Source organism: Thermobia domestica, chromosome 1, assembly GCF_964235325.1.
Source record: "Thermobia domestica chromosome 1, izTheDome1.hap1.1, whole genome shotgun sequence".
Lineage (NCBI taxonomy): Eukaryota > Metazoa > Arthropoda > Insecta > Zygentoma > Lepismatidae > Thermobia > Thermobia domestica.
This window is the reverse complement of record NC_137454.1, coordinates 185,238,605-185,257,961: the sequence shown is the minus strand read 5'-3', so window position 1 is coordinate 185,257,961 and position 19,357 is coordinate 185,238,605. Positions and strand designations below refer to the sequence as shown.

Here is a 19,357-nt window from a genome sequence, read left to right as displayed (position 1 = left end):
TTTTTTGTCTCTGGAAGAGTTTGATATGTCAAATTTTTTAAGCTCCATTATGACATTTACGTCTATTAAAATCTACCCGTGAAATTGGACATGCCATTTATGTAAAAAGATTTTTAAAATAAACCTTTAAGAAAGTGATTTTAAGTCTCTTGTAAACTTCTCTCTACTCTTCCAAAGTATACAGGTGCTAAGAGACTTTCTACCACCGCCTTCTGCTCATTTGTATCGTTATTGCAGTAGACGATTTGCAGTTTATGTATCGCAATTCCACGATTAATGGAAAATAAACTACAAAATAAAGGATATTCAATATTGTGCCAGGCAGGGAAATTGCACTCGATAAGTTGATTCTATTATGTTGTAACTATCTGTACATTGATTAACATACATAACGCAGTTATTCGATTTTTCTTAAAATGTACTTAAAGTTCTATTAGTAGTGACATGAATGTTAATTTTAATCCTTTCCCTTCGTACTTTACTGCTTGAAACATTATTAAAACCACAAAAATATGCACCTGATTATACACTATTTTATCTTTCAGAAAATGAACCAGAAAAATCTTGCAATTGCCTACCAGAATGTGACGTATTAAATACAGATTCTAGACCTCTCGCAGCTGCCAGGTATGTATAGTGGAAATAATTTATACATTTTTATAAAGTAAAGATTTATATCAAAGTACCAATACCCCTAAATAAATTTCATGTATTTTTTCTAAACAAAATTGATTTTTCTCTCCTTTTGAGGATAATTTATATATCTTCATAAATTTAAAACTAATATGAAGTTTAATTACTCTTAAATAAGTATAATGTATTATTTAAAATACAATTTGTTTCTCTAATTTCTTAAGGATAATTTATGACTCTTCGTAAAGTAAAGATTATTTTTAAAACTGAATTAGTCTTAAACGGATTCCTTGTATTTGTTTTAAAAACAAAACTGCTTTCTGTAGACTTCTGAGTATAATTTATAACTCTTCATAAAATGTAGATTATTACTAGAGTTTAATCCCCTATTACGAATTTCATGCATTTAGGTACAAGAAAACTGATATCTCAGTTTATGGAAAGAGCTCCCTCATGACTAAGTGATTATGGTACACAACTTCGGCGTTGGAGACCTGGGTTCGATTTCCAGCAGGAGCTTATGTTTTTCAGATCCAACCTGAAGTTGTAGGTCTACCTCTCATATAGGTTTGCTGCTGAAAGGGATAATGAACGCAAAATCGTTTCTAAGTTTGCTCCGATAGTTTTGATTGTAGAGAAAGATGACGTCTTTGTTCATGCAATTTTGAAGCCTCGAACGATGGAAAGGAATGTGGTGCGATTGTATAAGGAATACTAGTTTATCATTTGTTGCCTTTCCTTATGTAATAATGAAATAAATGTAATGACTTTACTAATAGTTGTGTCGGAATATACAATTGAGATAAAACATTTCTTGAAGTGAGATTTGAAAAAGACTAAAATTATTCGATTTTAACAATAATTTAAATAGTCCGATGAATATGTATTTTTAACTTTACAGTAATTTCACAGTATTAACAGCAGCATTTGAAAAGAAGAAGACAGTAAAGGGGAAGTATATCCTTAATACATTACTACGTAACTATATACTCCTACTCATGTTAGCTCACCTTGGTGAAGATCAAAGCATGAATTTAAAAATGGTATGCGATTATTGCAGTACTATCAAAACAAGAACAATATAAAATACTGTACCAACAGTCCGGTAACACGTTTCTAAATTTGTTACACAAAAACTACAAGTGACATAGCCGTCGTGTATATAAAAATATGAAAGAGTATATCATATGTCTTTTTTAATGTGTGAAGGCACAATGTCTCGGACTTTTTATGCTTTTTTCAGACTTAGAGACTTTAGAAATGACTCTCTAACACGGTCAACGGTCTCCTCACTCACTGTAGGACGGCCACTTCTTTTGTTAGAAAACAGGCAAACAGTTGTCACAAATTTATCAAATCGAACATAAGTTGACTTCCTGATTGATACTTCTTTCTTGTACCTTGTTCTAAACTTCCGTTGCACATCTGTAGCACTTTTGTTTTCATCGAAATCCAACACACAGAAAGCACGCTCTGCACCAGAAGTCGCCATGTTCAGAACACGTCGTTGCTAACGCCAACTGCAGTGAATATGGCAACTACGAGCATTGTATGAAAAATAAAGAAAACATTTGAGATACTCCTTCATATGACATATACGCGACACTTATATCACTTGTAGTTTTTGTGTAATGAATTAAGAAAGTGTTACTGGACTTTTGGGACACGGTGTATAAACTGAAAAATAACTTTTCTTAAGTGTTATTCTCATAATTCTATGTTCTTTAATGTCGTTCAGAAAAATATTATAATAGACCTCGGAATGTGTTGTACGTTTCTTTTTTTTTCGTATTCAGTTATTAAACTACATTCATTAAAGATACAGTTGACGAGAATCAAACAAGCTCTTCTTTCTGGTTTAGTTATTAGTGATCACGTGCCTTTTTATTCTCGTGGGTAGCCATCGCACAGAGTATTCAGTACATAACTTCAAGTCAAATTTCTTGCAGGTATTTGGTTACCGTACGCAAATTCGGTGCGAGAGACCGGGTTTGATTACTGGTGCGAGCTCATATAGTTCATTTCCTACTTCATGCTTTGCTTCTACGTCTAAATATAACCTCAATGCTCGTCAAAAGTTTTAAATCGACCAACTAACCGAAATTAAACTGTATGTGTTGACTTGTGTAGTCTTACTGCTGAGAGATAATTGCATATTTAAGTCTAAATTTAAGTAAACTCTTTAACTACGTCTAACTCCTTTAATCTAGCTATATACTGATGTTAAATTTTGACAACACTGATACATGAATTGATGATATAATTTTAAATCCATGACGAACCAGGAAATACCCTCTATAGAAAAGTATTGTAACTCTGGCTATAAAGTAGTATAAATAATCAATGTTTTATTCCAATATTCGTACGTTCATCAAACGTAATATTTCATTAAGATCGGGCATTTTGTATATAAGCTATCACAAAAAGCCATTTATAAACGATTTCCTATAACCAATTTGAATGACAAACTATAGGTACAATTTTAGTGCACAAAGATAAGAAGCACTATATTTCAAATAAATAGGAGAATTTTAACAAAACAATTAACACAGATTGCATTTTATATAAGGTTAATTCAGCTTTCTTTAAAATATTCGGCCAATTCCGCGCTCGAGATGCCCTTGAACAAGTTTACAGTGGTATTGTAGATTATCTTATTATTTTTAAAATTAATTAACTCACGTTTATTTATTCGAAGTAACATACAACTTATGTTCAGTCAAAGAAACCTTAATACACTTGTGTTAATACGTATGTAACATATTCTACGTTAAGTATGTTCAATATGAGTATCTTTTTGTAATTTGACACATATCAACCCAATAGTCTAACTTCTGTAACATTTTTCTAAACCCTTAGAGTTAATGGACGTATCTGCTTCTTGAGGGGTGGCTGATATTCTCGGTTTATAGAATAACCTTACAAACAGCCGCACAGGATTATATCTAGCTACTGGGATTGGGGACAAGAAGCAGAGCCTAATCCTGACGATTAGCTAATTCTGTTCATTGATTTGCTAATTTTCTATTGAGTTCTCTTATGACATCCCGTTGGCAATGTGCGGGTGTTTTATCCTGCTGGAAAATACTATTTTTCATGCCGTCTCTCACTTGTAGTAGGAGCCGTGTCTGCTAAAAACAACAAGTACTACATCTTTACAGAGCCTTGCCGTAAATCATTGGGCCATAAAAGCTTCTGTGTTAATCTAGAAATCATGCTTACCTTAGGTAAATCACAAATATATTCTTCCTATCCACGGGAATTTTCCAAAGCACAGATCCTCACATTGTGTTTGTTTACATTCCTCCAATGCCTCATGATTAAACAAAACTGACTTAATGAAAGTATCTCTTTGCATAAGGTTTTGTGTCCCATTACAGAAATTAAGTTTCTTATCCTTGTTCGTAGGTTTAAACACCTGCAGCAACATCAGTCATTGTGGATAACATTTTAAACGTTTTCGTAGAATCTTCCACACTGTTGTCTGCTTCAAGCCCAATTCCTTGCTCGAAGAATTAAGATCCATTCATTTTCGTTTCCTACTAGGAAAAGTCGCATACACGCGTTTAACTGTTTTCTTGTCTATGCCTGGCATGCCTCTCTTGGTTTGTCCTTTCAGGTTAACCCATTCTCTTTAATTGTAAATATCACTTATTAATTGAGTGCCTGCTTGGTGAATCAACACAACCTTTGCGCCGAAGCTTCGTTAAACACTAATTACAGACTGTTTCACATAAAATTAGAGATCATATGATGCTCTCCTTACTTCGTCTTCTGAGATCTTGATTTAATGCCACCTTAGAGCCGGAATGCGTAACTAAACATCAGCTTTGTCAGAAACTAAATCTTTTGAGTTTCTCTTTCGTTTAACATACCTTTCATTTATTCTGAAGAACAAATGTTAGAGTTTTTCTATTTCAAGTGTGTCCATGATGGCGCTTCTGTCGATGTGTGTCTTTTTATACCTCCCTCGAAAGACGACGGACAAGTTGCTGTGTCCGAGGTCTTTCAATAGTTGGATGTGGACAGGGTTTTTCCCCATATCAAAAGGAAATGTTTCCTTCGCAGGAGGTCGGCGGTGGAGAGGCTGAAGAATGTTTCACTTTTCTCCGAGGGCACAGTTGAAATAGAAAGGCTCTGATTGCTATACTTTGAAATCAGGAAGAGCATTTACAATAGCTCTGTACATAAGATACTACTAATCAATACCAAATATTCTATTTTACTAAATTTATATCAACCAAATCTAAAAAGCTCTTTCTTCCCAGAAACATTCATCAATTGAAATAACTGCAAACATAAATAAATTGAACACCCAGATTATTATTATTATTATTGTAGACGAAGAAAATGAAATTGAAAATCAGACAATTATGTCTTGTTACTAGAGGATATAGAGATAAACGTAACTGAGTCATTATGGAACAATTACTGGAGGCAAATATGTAAAGGAACAACAGAAATCCCCAAGAAGTACAGTATGTTTCGTGGTAGTAGAAATAGGTATGATGTAAATTTAACCTCATTAAACGCCAAGCAAGAAATGTATAATATTTATAGAAGAACCGTGTTACTTTAAGTTTAAACATAGCTCCTTTCTACGTGTTGATGTATTTATGATTAGCGAAATATAAAAGTATTTTAAGACGTTAACATGTTAACTCGCTCGGTAACATATGTTAGGTTGATATGCCAAAGGTGCACGTAAAATTTTGTTGTGGATAGAAGAATATGTGTTGCATTAGACTACTTTTAAACTAATCAGAACGAAGTTTGTTTATTATCCAAAATGAAAATTCAAATCAATAAATATATAGAAGAATATAGTCAACTAAGGCTTACCGGTAATAATTATTTATCGACATAAAAAGCATTCGCTTCGCTTTACGGACATTATTGCGCTGTTTGCAAACAGTGAGAAAAAAGTTAGAGTCAAAAATAAATGGAATGTAAGAAATGCTTAGCAGCAAATAAAATTTGAAGCGATAAAAGTTATTATATGTATACGAAGACAAGAAAAATGAAGATATAATAGAAAACAATTTAGTGGAAGAAGCGCAGAGATTCTGTTACTTGACGAATACAATAACAACTGATAACAGACACAACATATGTAAAATCCAAAATATTTCAAGTGAAAAGCATATTTGAAGAAAAAGTATAGCTTATCACTGGAAATGTCGGCATGTCGGCATAATACTTAAAGGATTACAGACGAAAAGTATTTGTATGGAGTGTGATATTTTATGGGTGTGAGACATGGATGCTAGAAGAAAGGAATTACCGGAGAATGGTAACGTTCAAAACATGCTGATATAAAACAATATTGAAAAGTAGGTAACGGTAGTATATAAAAGTGTAATGAAAATGGAAGAATAAAAAATAGTCAGATACTTAAAAATATTTCAGTAAGAAGATATATGTTGATTTGATACATTGTGAAACATGAAGGAAAAATCGCATTAACTATTGCGGGAATAGGAAAATAAAAATGCGTACAGGAAGGTCGTGTTTTAAATAAGTGGGTAAATTAATACAAGATATAGATAATGAAAGGTACATAGGCATGAAATTCGGACTCAAGATAGGTAAGATTAAACATGTGAAAAAATTACTGAAGGATTTGTTAGAGTAGAAAAGTAATAATAATAATAAGAATAAAAATAATAAGAAAAAGTTATATCACGGAATGACTATTCCTCATATATTTTTATTTTATTAAATAAACTTACAATGTATACGGCAAGATAAAGTTAAACTGGAATTATTTACAAGCGAAGATTAAGGCATGACCTTTACGCAGAATATAGTTCTCCCAATTTGTATTTTCTGTGATAATGAAGTTTTCGGTTTCTTGAGTCACATTGTTAACTTAATGTGCGATATGTGGAAAGTTCGATAGTTGGGTATATTGCGTAAAATCATGTTACTCTTCAGAATTATTCTTTAGTATTACTCCCAGTAGTGTTGGTAATTACATTAAGATATGTAGAAGTACGAGAGAAAGATGTGCAATAGCATGCATGAACGTGAAATCAATCGAAATTTAAATGAATAAAGTTATATGACAAACCAGATAACAGTTTCGGGTTTGTTTTTAGATATCTTTCATCTCATGTATGATGAGTGTCAGATATGTGACAATGTTTTTTTTTTATATAGAACGTTTGTGTCTAGTGATCGACGAGTATTCATAATGTTATCTAATATACGTGTCCAAAGAACAATATCTCTATCAGATCTGCATTGTTCCAGGTCACTAATGTTTATTTTACCATTAAATATTTCTAATGTATGGCAATACCGTACAACTTTCGCAAATCTTAAACAACAAAATTAATTAATGTACATAATGAATTTAGTTATTATGATTATTTCACATCAATGTAAACAATACAAAATTAATGAAATGCATCTTATAGCAAGTACCTTTTACTGTCATAAAGTCTAACTGATGGATATTTTTAATTAAATCAATCTCATTATCATTATTATTTCAGACTTGAGCACCCAGTATTTATGTTTCAAATGTCGGGGTATCCGAAGATGAGATTTAAACGTGATGTAATGTTTGGAGATCTGGAGATGTTAGGTAAAAATAATTATTGTTCAATACTTAAACTTCTTAGGGTTTGTTCAGTTACGAAGTTATGTGAAAGATTTAAATCTATCCTTTACACGAAGTAAACTTCAGTAGGATTTCTTGTTAAAAATATATTTATAATGTAAGTAAGAAACTTTTAATTACTAAAATACTCTGTTAAAACAATAGAATAGGATTACAAGAAGTTGATGACTGACTCGACTAGATATACGCTCACCAAGTGTTATTGTCTCCATTAGCAACAGGTTGATATTGAATACACATTGCAACTCCAACTTGGTTAACCACTCTATGTTTTTTATACGTTGTGACTAACGTGCTGCTGTTAGGCTGTAGGAGACTGGTTTTGTAGAAAGTAAAAGTTGTAGCGAAGTTACGAATAACAAAATTTGTAAGACAAAATAATTTTAAAATTGTTCACTATTCATTAATTGAATTTATGTGTTACTATTGTCCGTCATAGACAAACTAAAAATGTGATATTAATTTATGGTCCATACAAGTCCATATACATATTGGTGAAAGTAGTTACGTTGTAATTGAAATCCTGCCAAATTATAACAGAACAATCTCTCCGAAAAATTACAAACGAAATCATAAATGTCTGATTTGACTTGACAAGAAAAGTGGATGATTAAATGAAAAATCAGGCATTTAAGAAAAGATACATTAGAGTCGTTTGTTTGTTTGACTAACAAGTGGCAAAGATGCGGGGAATTAAATCAGCAAATAAATTTCATAAAATCGACCTTCACATATTTGTAACTACTTACAACTTACACATAATTATAAAATTCCTCCTTCATGCGATTTTATAGTTTCCATGCAACTTAGGGATTAAAGGCTTAAGTATCGAAATATGTCGGGAACGTCTATATAAGAGGTCAATATTTACCAGCATATAAACCTTAATCCAAGTCTGTTTAAATCTTGTTGAATTGGTTCAATATATAGTGACGTAGTGATTAATTTTCAGAGGAAATATCAGATGAAATGAAATACAGTCATTGTTGTAAAACTACATTTTACTTAAAATAAGATTAAAGAAAATTTGTTTGATACATGTGTAAGTACTTAAGTTTAGAATATATACAAAGAACGAAAGATAAGAGTTTGAGAGTGCGTGAGGGAAATGACACCAGAAAGTACAGTAAGGACACTAATGCGGTGTTGCGATGATTTGCTAATAATTTTAGTGTTGAACAAACTCTACAAATTGTTCAACAATCGGAAACAACAAGGGTTTTTGGGACAAATCTGTAATAATTTCAGTACAATGAAGTTGGTAAAACTATGTTTACGTAGCAAGAGAACAGAATAATAAAATTTTTGTATTCTTTCATAAATAAATTTCGATTGCTATGATTTAAGTACTCTAAAGGAAAATTATATTGTTTATCCTTTTCTCAACAACATTTAAAATTCATTGCTCTCAAATAAGCACTTCCTTTTCAGAAGAAGGTACTTTATTACGAGCTATAAACATATATAATCATTTACGTTATTCTAGTTTCCTTTGGAGGAATCGGATCCTTATTCTTTGGAGGAAGCTTGTTGTCAGTGGTTGAATTTGTATATCTCTTAGCCACAAACTCATATCGCTGGAAGCAAAGATGCCGCAAAAATAAACAACGTATCAGACCGTTAGGAATCCTGAGATTTGGAAACCGAACATTGGTACACCCTATGGAAAATAATTTCGTAAGACCTAACAGAATTTCACATTATAGAAGTGATTCAAATGACAACTGTCAAAGGTGAGTTGAAGGATGGCTTGACTATCTCTCTTATTTTATTTTATCTAAATAAAATTGCTCAACATTTCAGTGTAATACATAAGTGTATTGGTAAATGTGATGTTTATTGGAAAGTATTATAATATAATGTAAGGATAACGGATTCATTATTGCTATAAGTGAGAAGGGAGAAAAGACGAAATGAATACTTCAGAATCAGTCAAATGTATTCACTCTGCATGCGTCCAGTATATTGGATACTTCTATCTGCCCTTATAAGTCGGTTGAATGTGCTATGTCCCATAATGTTTACAACCTGAGCCTCTCAGTGGCTGTTTGAATCAACTTTATACTTTAGAAGTTGCTAATAATATAGACTACTAATGGTTCAATCTGATACTATTTCTTAATACTTTTCCTGTGAGCATTTTTGTGTATTCTGCAGTAGTGATATACAAAATCAATAGTAACTTGACGTATAGTTGTACATGGTTACTTCATTCCTAATACTAATAAAATTATTGTAATATTCTGTGCAATTGCTAACCAATTGATGAATTTCGTTTAAAAAATTGCGAAAGCGTTTAAATGACTTATTTGTGATCAATTGACATAGCTTTTCCGTTTCTCTTGTATCCTTATACCTTTTCTGTACCTTTATATAACTTCCTTCATTTCGTGTACAATGTATACTACAATCATATAAGAAAATAACAATTATGTGGCGAAGAGAACTGTATGCTGGAGCGTAGCGTTGTCCTGTGATATTCAGTGCTACTTGGATCCCTTGATCGGTACGAACTCACGCCAATGAGCTTTCTAGGGGACAACGTGTGTTTGTGTGTTTTCAATAGCTCACCCCTTTCCTTTCGACTTCCTTCATTTCACCATTTTTTTTAAAATTAACATAATCACCAACTCATTTAGCCTCGGTACATAGTTGCGGAGTGTAAACTAAAGAAATTATTAAACAAGATGGAGAAATGCATTCATTTCGACGTAACTGTAAAAGAAAATTATAAAATATCCAATTGTTTAAAAACCAATTAAACTTGTTACATGAAATTATTTAGAAGCTACGAGAAGTGATAGGAAATGTCCATGAGTAAGTGTCCTACTATCAAGTGATTACTTATCATCTACGATTCAGTAATCCAGAGAAATTACCGCTACATTGTAGTGAGAGAATTATAAGTCTACTGTCGCATTCCCCTAAGTTTGAAATTTTGTCTGAAGGCAAATAATTCATCCAGGGTTTAAGTGATGTAAGTGAAATTATAGTAAAGAAAGTATCCTTATGAGAGAAACAAACAGTTGTAATTATATAAATCCGGTAATATTATACTCTAAAAACGGTATTGTTATATTCAACGATAATTATGGTTGAATGTAACTATACAGTATTGTTAATATAGCACTAGCAAGAATTATGACTTGCGGTACAATATTGTATTGTTAAAAAACCCTAGCTGGATTAACAAAAAATATGGTTGTCATAGACTATTTATTATATTAACAACTATGCCAATTATTGTACTTGCAACTATACAGCTGCTATATAGTTGGAAATACTATATAGTATGGTCATCTGAAGTATCCAAAAATGTATTTTCTTTGTTCCTACAATACAATATATGTTGTGATACCAACTTGTATAGCTGTAACCATACAAGAAATGCTAAAATAGTTGATGTAGCGTAGTGGCCTGATGCTTTCAAGACTATACTTTATGCTCAGTACAAATATCTGCGTTGTTAGTAAAACTATATTGTTGTGCAACGCTTACCATAAATATTGTTGTCCAAGAAATGTGGTGTTATTACAGCCATAATTTTATGCTGTCTGTACTATGTATATCATGTTAATAACTATACCAGTATTGCTAAGGCAACAATACTGATATGGTTAGGGCCATACTATTATTGTTGCCCTAACAATATTGGTATAGTTGCCCTAGCGATACTGTTATGTTGTCTTAGCAATACTGGTATAGTGAGTGCTGCCATACTGTGAGTGCCATACTGTGAATGTTAAACCCGCTGAAAAAAACTAAGAACTTCATGCAATTTTGGATATGAAAATTATCTGACTTGGTAGAGAGTGTTATTTTGTTTTGAAGACGGCAATATTTACACACATGCATATCGGGCATATGTACGTAGGTTCCGATATTTACTGCTGGATCGCTTCCCAGCAATGAAGACAAAGCCAAACAACGCTGTCTACCAAGTCAGATAATTTTTTCAGCCAAAATTGCATGAGGTCCGGAGCTTTTTTCAACGGGTTTATATTGCATAGGATTACTATTATGTAACATGTTTTAAGAAACGATGCTGACACGCACACCACTGCACAAGTATTAGACTAGTTTAATGATAGTTAGCATTTTAGAAGCAATCTTGTACAGCAGCTCTCAGACTACAACAGCACCAATATTATTTATAGGCAGATTGTATCTAAAATGGTAACGATCCATGGTAGTATGTGTCGTCATCCTGTTTCTTAAACGTATTACATAATAGCAATGCAGTGCAATATAGATAAAGTCCACAGTACGGCAACAGTCAGAATAACAGCACTGGAATTGGTACAACAAACAGCAGTAGTAAAATTGTATAGCAGCACCTGTAAGAATAAAGTGCAGACGAAATGAGTTGATAGAATGCATATCATAATATTATGAACCTTACAACGTTACTTAAGCTGCCATTTTATTAATTTAGTTCTACACGTTTCGATGATTCCTTTATCATCATCCGTGGCTTAGTAGTAGAGCGCTCACTTCTAGAGCGAGGGGTTTCTGGTTCGATCCCAGCTCACATGAAGTGGGTTTTTATTAGTTAAACACTATGTACGTGTGTTTTCTCGTGATTTTTTCATTTCCTCAAACCTGATTCATTCCACCATTTCGTTCATTATCATCATCATAGTTTCCATTTGCGTCTAAGCATAGTTGTGCGACATTAAACAAGGAAGTGATTTTTAATAAATCTTTATATTAACGAACTCACATAATGGTAAATTTTTCAGTCGTTAGAAACAAGAAACACACTTATATTTCATTAATAGAAACCACAACTAAGGATTTATAACTTGAATGAACCACTTGAAGTGTACAACTTCGACGTCACAAAATACGTTACTGTGTTTACGTCATTGTATATAGAATATATACTACTAAACTATATGTAAAATTACGTAAGGTGATTTAGGTGAATACCAATTCATTGTTACAGAGAAATATTAACATTTGGCGTACCAGCAAATATTAAAGTTGAAAGTGCAACAGCGATTTGCAAAGAAGAAAAGCATTGTAAATTAATATCATCGAACAACAGACTGAAAATGTAAGAATTTAAAAGTGGGAGGAACTACTATTATAGTAATTCAAACTCAGAAAACATTTAGAATATGGGCTCAGCATTTAAAAGGATTGAATCTTCATCTACGAATTATTTTGCTGTAAATGTGAACGGAGGCCCACGAACGCGGAAGTTCATCAATCATTCAAACTCTTTACTGAGTTTTAAAATAAGTGTTTCCTTTTTAGGAAGAAAGTGAAAAAATACCATTGTGAGAGAGCGTAACACGCACCGACGATAAGAACTTGTCAAAATATATATGATTAACACTAGAAGGACCAAACTTTTTACCTCCCTAGAAGTACCGAGCCGTCATTTTGACGGCTATTTAAATGCAAGAGATATATATCATTTTTCTTTATATTTCTCTTATTTTAGTTTTAATTTAATATGTTTAATGGACTAGCTTATGTTTTATGTAAGTTTTTCTCGTGATATAATACAGAGTGATCTACTAAATCCCGTCAATACATTAAATATAATACTAATATCGGAAGTTTGTTCACAGGACAGCGACATGAAAAATTGAAATAAAGGAATAATTCGTATATTCCTACGTATAAAATCCTTTTTTACTAATCATGTGATCACACTACTTGCTCTGTAGACATTGGCTGGGCTATTTTTCTTTAGCACAGACCCAGTGTATAATACACTAAAATCATTATATTTGTTTCAAACTTTTTATTACATGAAGGTGAATTTACATTTTCAATACATTTTTATTTCAACTTGTATGCACTGAACTCAAGAGAGAAACACTTTTTTTGCGTTTACACTTGTGTACTGTGAGTGGATTTTCTGATTGACATCCATAAACGTTTGTAGTGAACACATTCTTTTCGTTCAGATTCAAGCATATTTTGGAAAGTTCTCTTCTATTTGAACGCATTCTACCAATAAAGGTCAACTGTTTCTTATTAAGATTCGACTAATTTTTAACTTGTAAGAAAAGATATCGCATGTAGCATTCAGTCCTCTGTTGAGAAAAGAATCCATCGTCTTCAGAACAATATATTCGCCTAACTGTAAGTCCCGACGTCGTTCTTAGTCGTTTCCCAGGTAAGGAATGCCTTTTAGTTGATACCGTGACTTTACAACTGCAAGCAGCCACATTTGAATCCAAATTTGTCAGGCTTGTTTGATATATAATATATGTATTTGCATGTCATCTTACTAGAGAATAACTGTTCATCCACACAAACACTGCCGTGTGTTTTATAGTGCCTGATACAATTCTCAATGAATAAGTTCTACACAGATGATACCAAAGCAAGCTTGTTTGCTTTCAGCCTTGAAGAACTGGGGCACTCTTCATCTAATCGAAGATACTTCATTATTTCAAGAAATATCTTTCTTTCCATAGTCTTTCTGTAAAACACTGGCCCACAGCTTACGTTCTATAGTTCCTTTTCAGATATTTCTGAAGCTACACAAAATATCAATATTGCTAAAAATGAAAGTGTTCTGCAATTGACAATGGGCAAAGAGAATCTTGACATTCTCTGAGCTTCTATAACGGTGCATTTCAGAATGTTTCTCAACACTGTCTCGTCTATGAACAAGCGAAAAGCACTACCAAAATCACCATCTTCAATATGATGTAACGCATAATATAACGAACAGATTTCTCGCGAAAAATGTCGTGTGAGGCAGTACACCCAGCATTGTTCGTTCTGTCATTTTACTCCAACGTGTCACATGACCTGCTATAAAGACATTTGATTGATTACTTCTGGAAACTTCTGTATCTGTTTCCTTCTTCTTATCCGAAGAAGTAGCTTCAGACACTGCATTCTAGCTACTACTGCCGGCTTCATCGAAGCAATGTCCCTGTTTCTCTTCCAAGTGAAATTCATTTTCTCTCAAATCTTAGAAAGCATGTAACATTTTATCAGGTCTCATGTTGCTTTTGTACTTATTTATATGTACCTTCAAGAAAACCTTTATTTCTACAGAGAACAATGTTACCAACAAGATACGAACATAAATCAAGAAGAAATCAGTCAAAGAAGAACCAAATATTTTACCTTTATAGCAATGAAAAGCAGAAACAAAACATATATCAAATAGCAAACTCGTTGGAAAAATAACGTAAAATATTTCAAAATCTATTGTTTCTAACAGAAATCTTACATTTATTATTACCTTATAGCGTAACCTATAAAACAGTCCACATCAACAACAAAATATAGATTTTTAAATGAGGCAGTGAAATTGACGGTTTGGTTCTTCTAGGTGTATACAACAAAAATAGGTATTTATTTAAAATAGACACACAATATTAATATGCTATATCAAACCTCTCCTTAAAATAATAAAAGTTCTAAAGTATGGTTGTATAACTCAAAGAAATATATGAGATATAGAAAATTGTTTTACGTGATGCCGTCAAAATGAGCTTGGTCCTTCTAGTGTTAAATTAATACAGAACATGCTTAATTGAAATACAAAGTTAGCGTTTCATTATAAGCTATATAGTCATGTTACACTTACCTTATCTTATTTTTTTTACTTGTGCATCTTATTTACGGTTAATAGCTTCCCATAAAAGACCCATACTAACTATTTTATAGTAATATAGACTTTGTTTAGTGAATTATCAATACTAATAATATCAGGACTTACAAAGGGGATGGATATTCAAGATCTTTTGTACATAACCATACACTGGAAAACTTCAGGGAAAGTTGATGTGAAGTACATCTATTCTCGTATAAATATAAATGTCCACATGTTGATATATTTCTGTTTTCTTTCCTGTATCGTTACATTCAAAGAACAAACCCTTTAAATTATTCAGAATTATTATAGTGATTGGAGATAAGTATCATAGAGTTTTTAGATAATAATGGAAGAAATAACATACTTTAGAACAGATCGATCACTGTATAGGAACGAATTAAATTACATTAGAGGGATAAGAAAATTAAACGACTAGACCGGGAGACTTGACTGTCCTCGGAGACCTGGGTTAGTCTCGAACCAGTTGTTCATTTGTTTCACTCTTTGAATATGATGGAATTCGCACTCTGCATGGAAAGTCAGAGATCCAGATTAGATTTCTGTCATAATATGTTGTAAAATTACTCAGATTAAGCAAACAGGAACCCCAGAGTAAGTTATCCGGAAATCTTGTAGTAACGAAAATTAATAAAAAAAGTATCATATATATTATTATTATACATAAAAGTAAGGAAGTATTAAGTTGTTAAGATACATTGAATGAAAAATACTACGATCCTTCAGATGTTATTAAACCAAATATCACGAGGAAAGTTTGCCATTCAGTATACCTCAACTTTGCATACAATAATTTGTTATGTGTCGTAATTCCTAGTTCTTTTCCAATAGTAAGTAATGGCTAATGAACGCACAAACCAGACTATCAGAATTCATTTTATTGTATTAATTCCTTCATAAGCAAGACAATATATTTTATATTAAATTACAACTTCATATAAGTAATATGTACACATTGTACATCCAAACTTGTTTGTGTTGAAACAAAGTAGTCTTTGTAATAGGATTTATATAATTACCTTTATAAAGGGTGCAATGAATTCAGGGACATAAATTTGTGAGGTAATTCCTCACATTAAAATAAAAGTCCATATCAACATGTGGTCTAAAATGCATAGTTTTGGAGTTAAAGCCTGCCGAAAACGTTAAAAAGGAACTTTAAAGGTCAATTGCCTTCACTACTATGGGACCGATCATAGTTCTGTCAAAACATAACTCAGGAACTAGGATATGCCATATCCAAACATCAAGTTTTGAGAGTCTTGCGGAACTTGGATATCACTTTTTATAGAAGCAGTTTGGGAATACTCAGAAAATTTGAAAAATACACCAGCTGCTTCAACAAAAGTTGATACGCAAGTGCTGCAGGAATTTGAAATATGGATACTTGGATAAGGTACATACTAGTTCTTTAGTGATGTCTTGACCGACTACGATCGCTCCCGTACTAGTGGAGAAATTGACCTTCAAATTTAATTGTTGCGTGTTTTTGGCAGCCTATATCTCCGACACTATGCACTTTTGACCACATGTTCACATGAATTTTGTTTCTAATTCTGATATCAGTAATCACTTCCCTACATGTATACCTGTTACTCTACATCTTGTATAATTCATTATTCCTTTGTTTAATTTAAAATAACATTTGTCCCATGATTTTAATAAACACAAGGTGATGAAATAAATGTTGATGATATATTATTCCTAAATTAGATATGGATGTTAATCCTAAGAATAGTCTAAAGACACACTTATTGAAGTACAAAAATAAATAACTTAGAACTTTGCTTACGTTTTACATTTACAAACTAGATAGTTACTGTAACTACCACGAAATGTAATTAAATATTTTGTTCAGAACCAAATTAACATTTGAAGCAACCAATTGAACAGAACGTTGAAATCACTGCAACTACCATTCATAAATAAAACTGGTATTCATATATTGTACGTGTTTCAGAGCTGTTCGCATTTCCAATGCAATATACTGAAAAGAAAGCGAACAGGCCTGCATGGTTTTGCAGAAATTCGTGTACGAAAGTGAAACTGTATGGAAACCAACATTTCACTCCCGTTAATGCATTGATGTTCTAAATGACCGGTATTTAAGATAGACGTAGTTTCCTTGAACAATTTAGCTTCTAAATCACGAAATCTCTTCTTCTCCAACTACGTTTTTTTTTATTACAAGTTGTTAACCTATAGCAAATATCTACGGCGAAAATACAGCTTTCGTGATTTACTAAATATTAAATCGTTTAGAAAACATCTCCAGAAACACGAACAGCCTAATTGGTGTTTACTTCCAAATGTTTCTTAGCATAACCTCGTTAAAAATGTCCCAAAACTCGTTGCTTCAGCTGTGACATCTGAATTGGTGTACACGGAGTTCCAAATTTTAATATTGAAACTTATGAAGGATCAATCAGTGAATAGCCTCTCCCAGATTTTCATGTAGAAATTTACGAAAGAACAGTTGGAAATGACGTCATGCAGTTTTTTTTTACCAAACGTATAGCAAACCAGATATAACTAGAGAACATGTTTAGAAAATTGTTGATTGAATACAAGAATTTTTTGGTTGTAGATAGATGGATATTCTAAAGGAAAATGTATTGCAAAAACTGCAGCCTTTGCATTTACCCTACATACATGAAATTCAAAAGATGTTCGATGTAATTTCAAACCCATTTCTTACCTGATAAACAAATCATATGCACTTAAAAGCATTTAAAGCAACAGGTTACGTAATTGCTACAAATGACGCCATCGTTGGACAAATGCTGGTATCCATGAGAAAAAAATGGAAAGATAATTATGAAGACTATCCCGGTCATGGCGAAATTTATTTAAATGAAAGCAGCTTTGAAACAATATTTAGAACTTTCTAACGTTTTGGAAACAATTTTCAAATACAGACAAGGTTGCTCACATGATTCATAGAATATCTATAAAACACCAGTTTTAGCTCTTTAACAGATTGTTATCTAACACAGATTTTCATAATGACTTTGTAGTTGTACGCTGCAATAGATTTGATTTGATAGAGCACGCAGATTTCGAATGGTTTTCCCAGTGTGTGCCCGTATCCTTATGAAATATATGTGTAAAATTCTGCTGGTGTAGGCATAAAGGCCATAAGTATCAAAATAACACATTAGGTTATCAGATTTACGAAGACGGGGCAGTGTTTTCCGAATTACTTAATATTAGTTCTTTCAAATAATGACAATATTATCTTTCTTTCATGTAAAATAACAGAAACTGTTGAATTTGATACTCATTATCGTACCTACCATATACTACAAACTGAGAAGTATGTTTGTTTATCACTCGAAAGTGTGCGGAATTAAGCTCCGAAAAGTTGTAGGAAACTTTCCAATGGAAAGTGCTTCGTTACGTCTATTATAAATACTGGTCAATGAGGACATCAAATGCATTAACGACAGTGAAATGTTTGTCTCATACAGTTCCCATTTCGTACACAAATTTCTGAAGAAATAATAAAAAAAAAACATCCAGGCTCGTTCACTTTCCTTTGGGTACTACAACGACTCACCAAAGGTAGCCGTTAACCCTGGTTCAGTTAATATAAGTGTATCTCTAGTGGCAATACTCATTTATACCTAGGGGCCGCGGTGGCTCAGTGGTAGAGCGTTCACCTCTGGTGGTAGGGGTCTCGGGTTCAAACCCTGCTCCCGCCAAGTGAACTTTGTGGTGGACAAACGCCGTGTGCGTGGGTTTTCTCGGGGTTCTCCCGTATCCTCCCACTTTCTTCATTCCACCATTTCATTCATTACTCATCATCACCGTCTCCTTTAGCCTAACCGGCATAACCGTGGGACGTAAAACTCAAAAATTTCATTTCATTTTTTCATTTATACCTTAAAATATCTTCTGATGTTATATTCACTAAGATGATCACCTTTTAACGAAATTACAAGTTCATGATAAATATTAAATAATTTATTCTTTGATTCCCCTTTAACGTATATTCACACAAACTGTCTTGCAACCAAACATGTTACGTAAGTATATATAAACAACGACATAGCAACCAACAAGACAATAATATATATTTCTTATATTAAAAACATTCTTCTTCTATTATTTTAATTAACGTTATAATATGTATAGTGCTTGTGTAAAAGCACTTTCTGCCCGAAAGATAAACAATTATGAATCATACAATTATGAATCGATACAAAGTATCTCTTTATATAAAATGTCGCTCGATAAAGGGACTAAATATAAAAGTTACATGGAAGCTTGACTTTTATATTTAAGAACCACTGGTCCGTTTATAATAATAACATGATAATAGTTGTGTTCTTTACATTTTGATCGCCCTTCATATATATAACTTCATTCAGTTTCCTCATATAAATACATTTATAATAAAGCTTTCATTCCACTATTAATTATCTTTTATCATTAAAAAGTCGTCGCTTACTAATACAATTAACGAAGGATGCGAAATCAAAAGCATAAAAGATAAT

The 19,357-nt window shown here is 32.5% G+C and overlaps 1 protein-coding gene across 1 annotated transcript in view; it reads left to right on the top strand.

Moving 5' to 3' along the window:
- The window catches only part of LOC145675317 (pickpocket protein 11-like), a 147,954-nt gene that overhangs the window by 127,598 nt on the left and 999 nt on the right, over positions 1-19,357 (top strand). The window contains exons 9-10 of the mRNA XM_081745725.1: positions 546-627; positions 7,134-7,225. Of these exons, the coding sequence (XP_081601851.1) occupies positions 546-627; positions 7,134-7,225 (174 nt within the window). The remainder of the gene's footprint in view (positions 1-545; positions 628-7,133; positions 7,226-19,357) is intronic.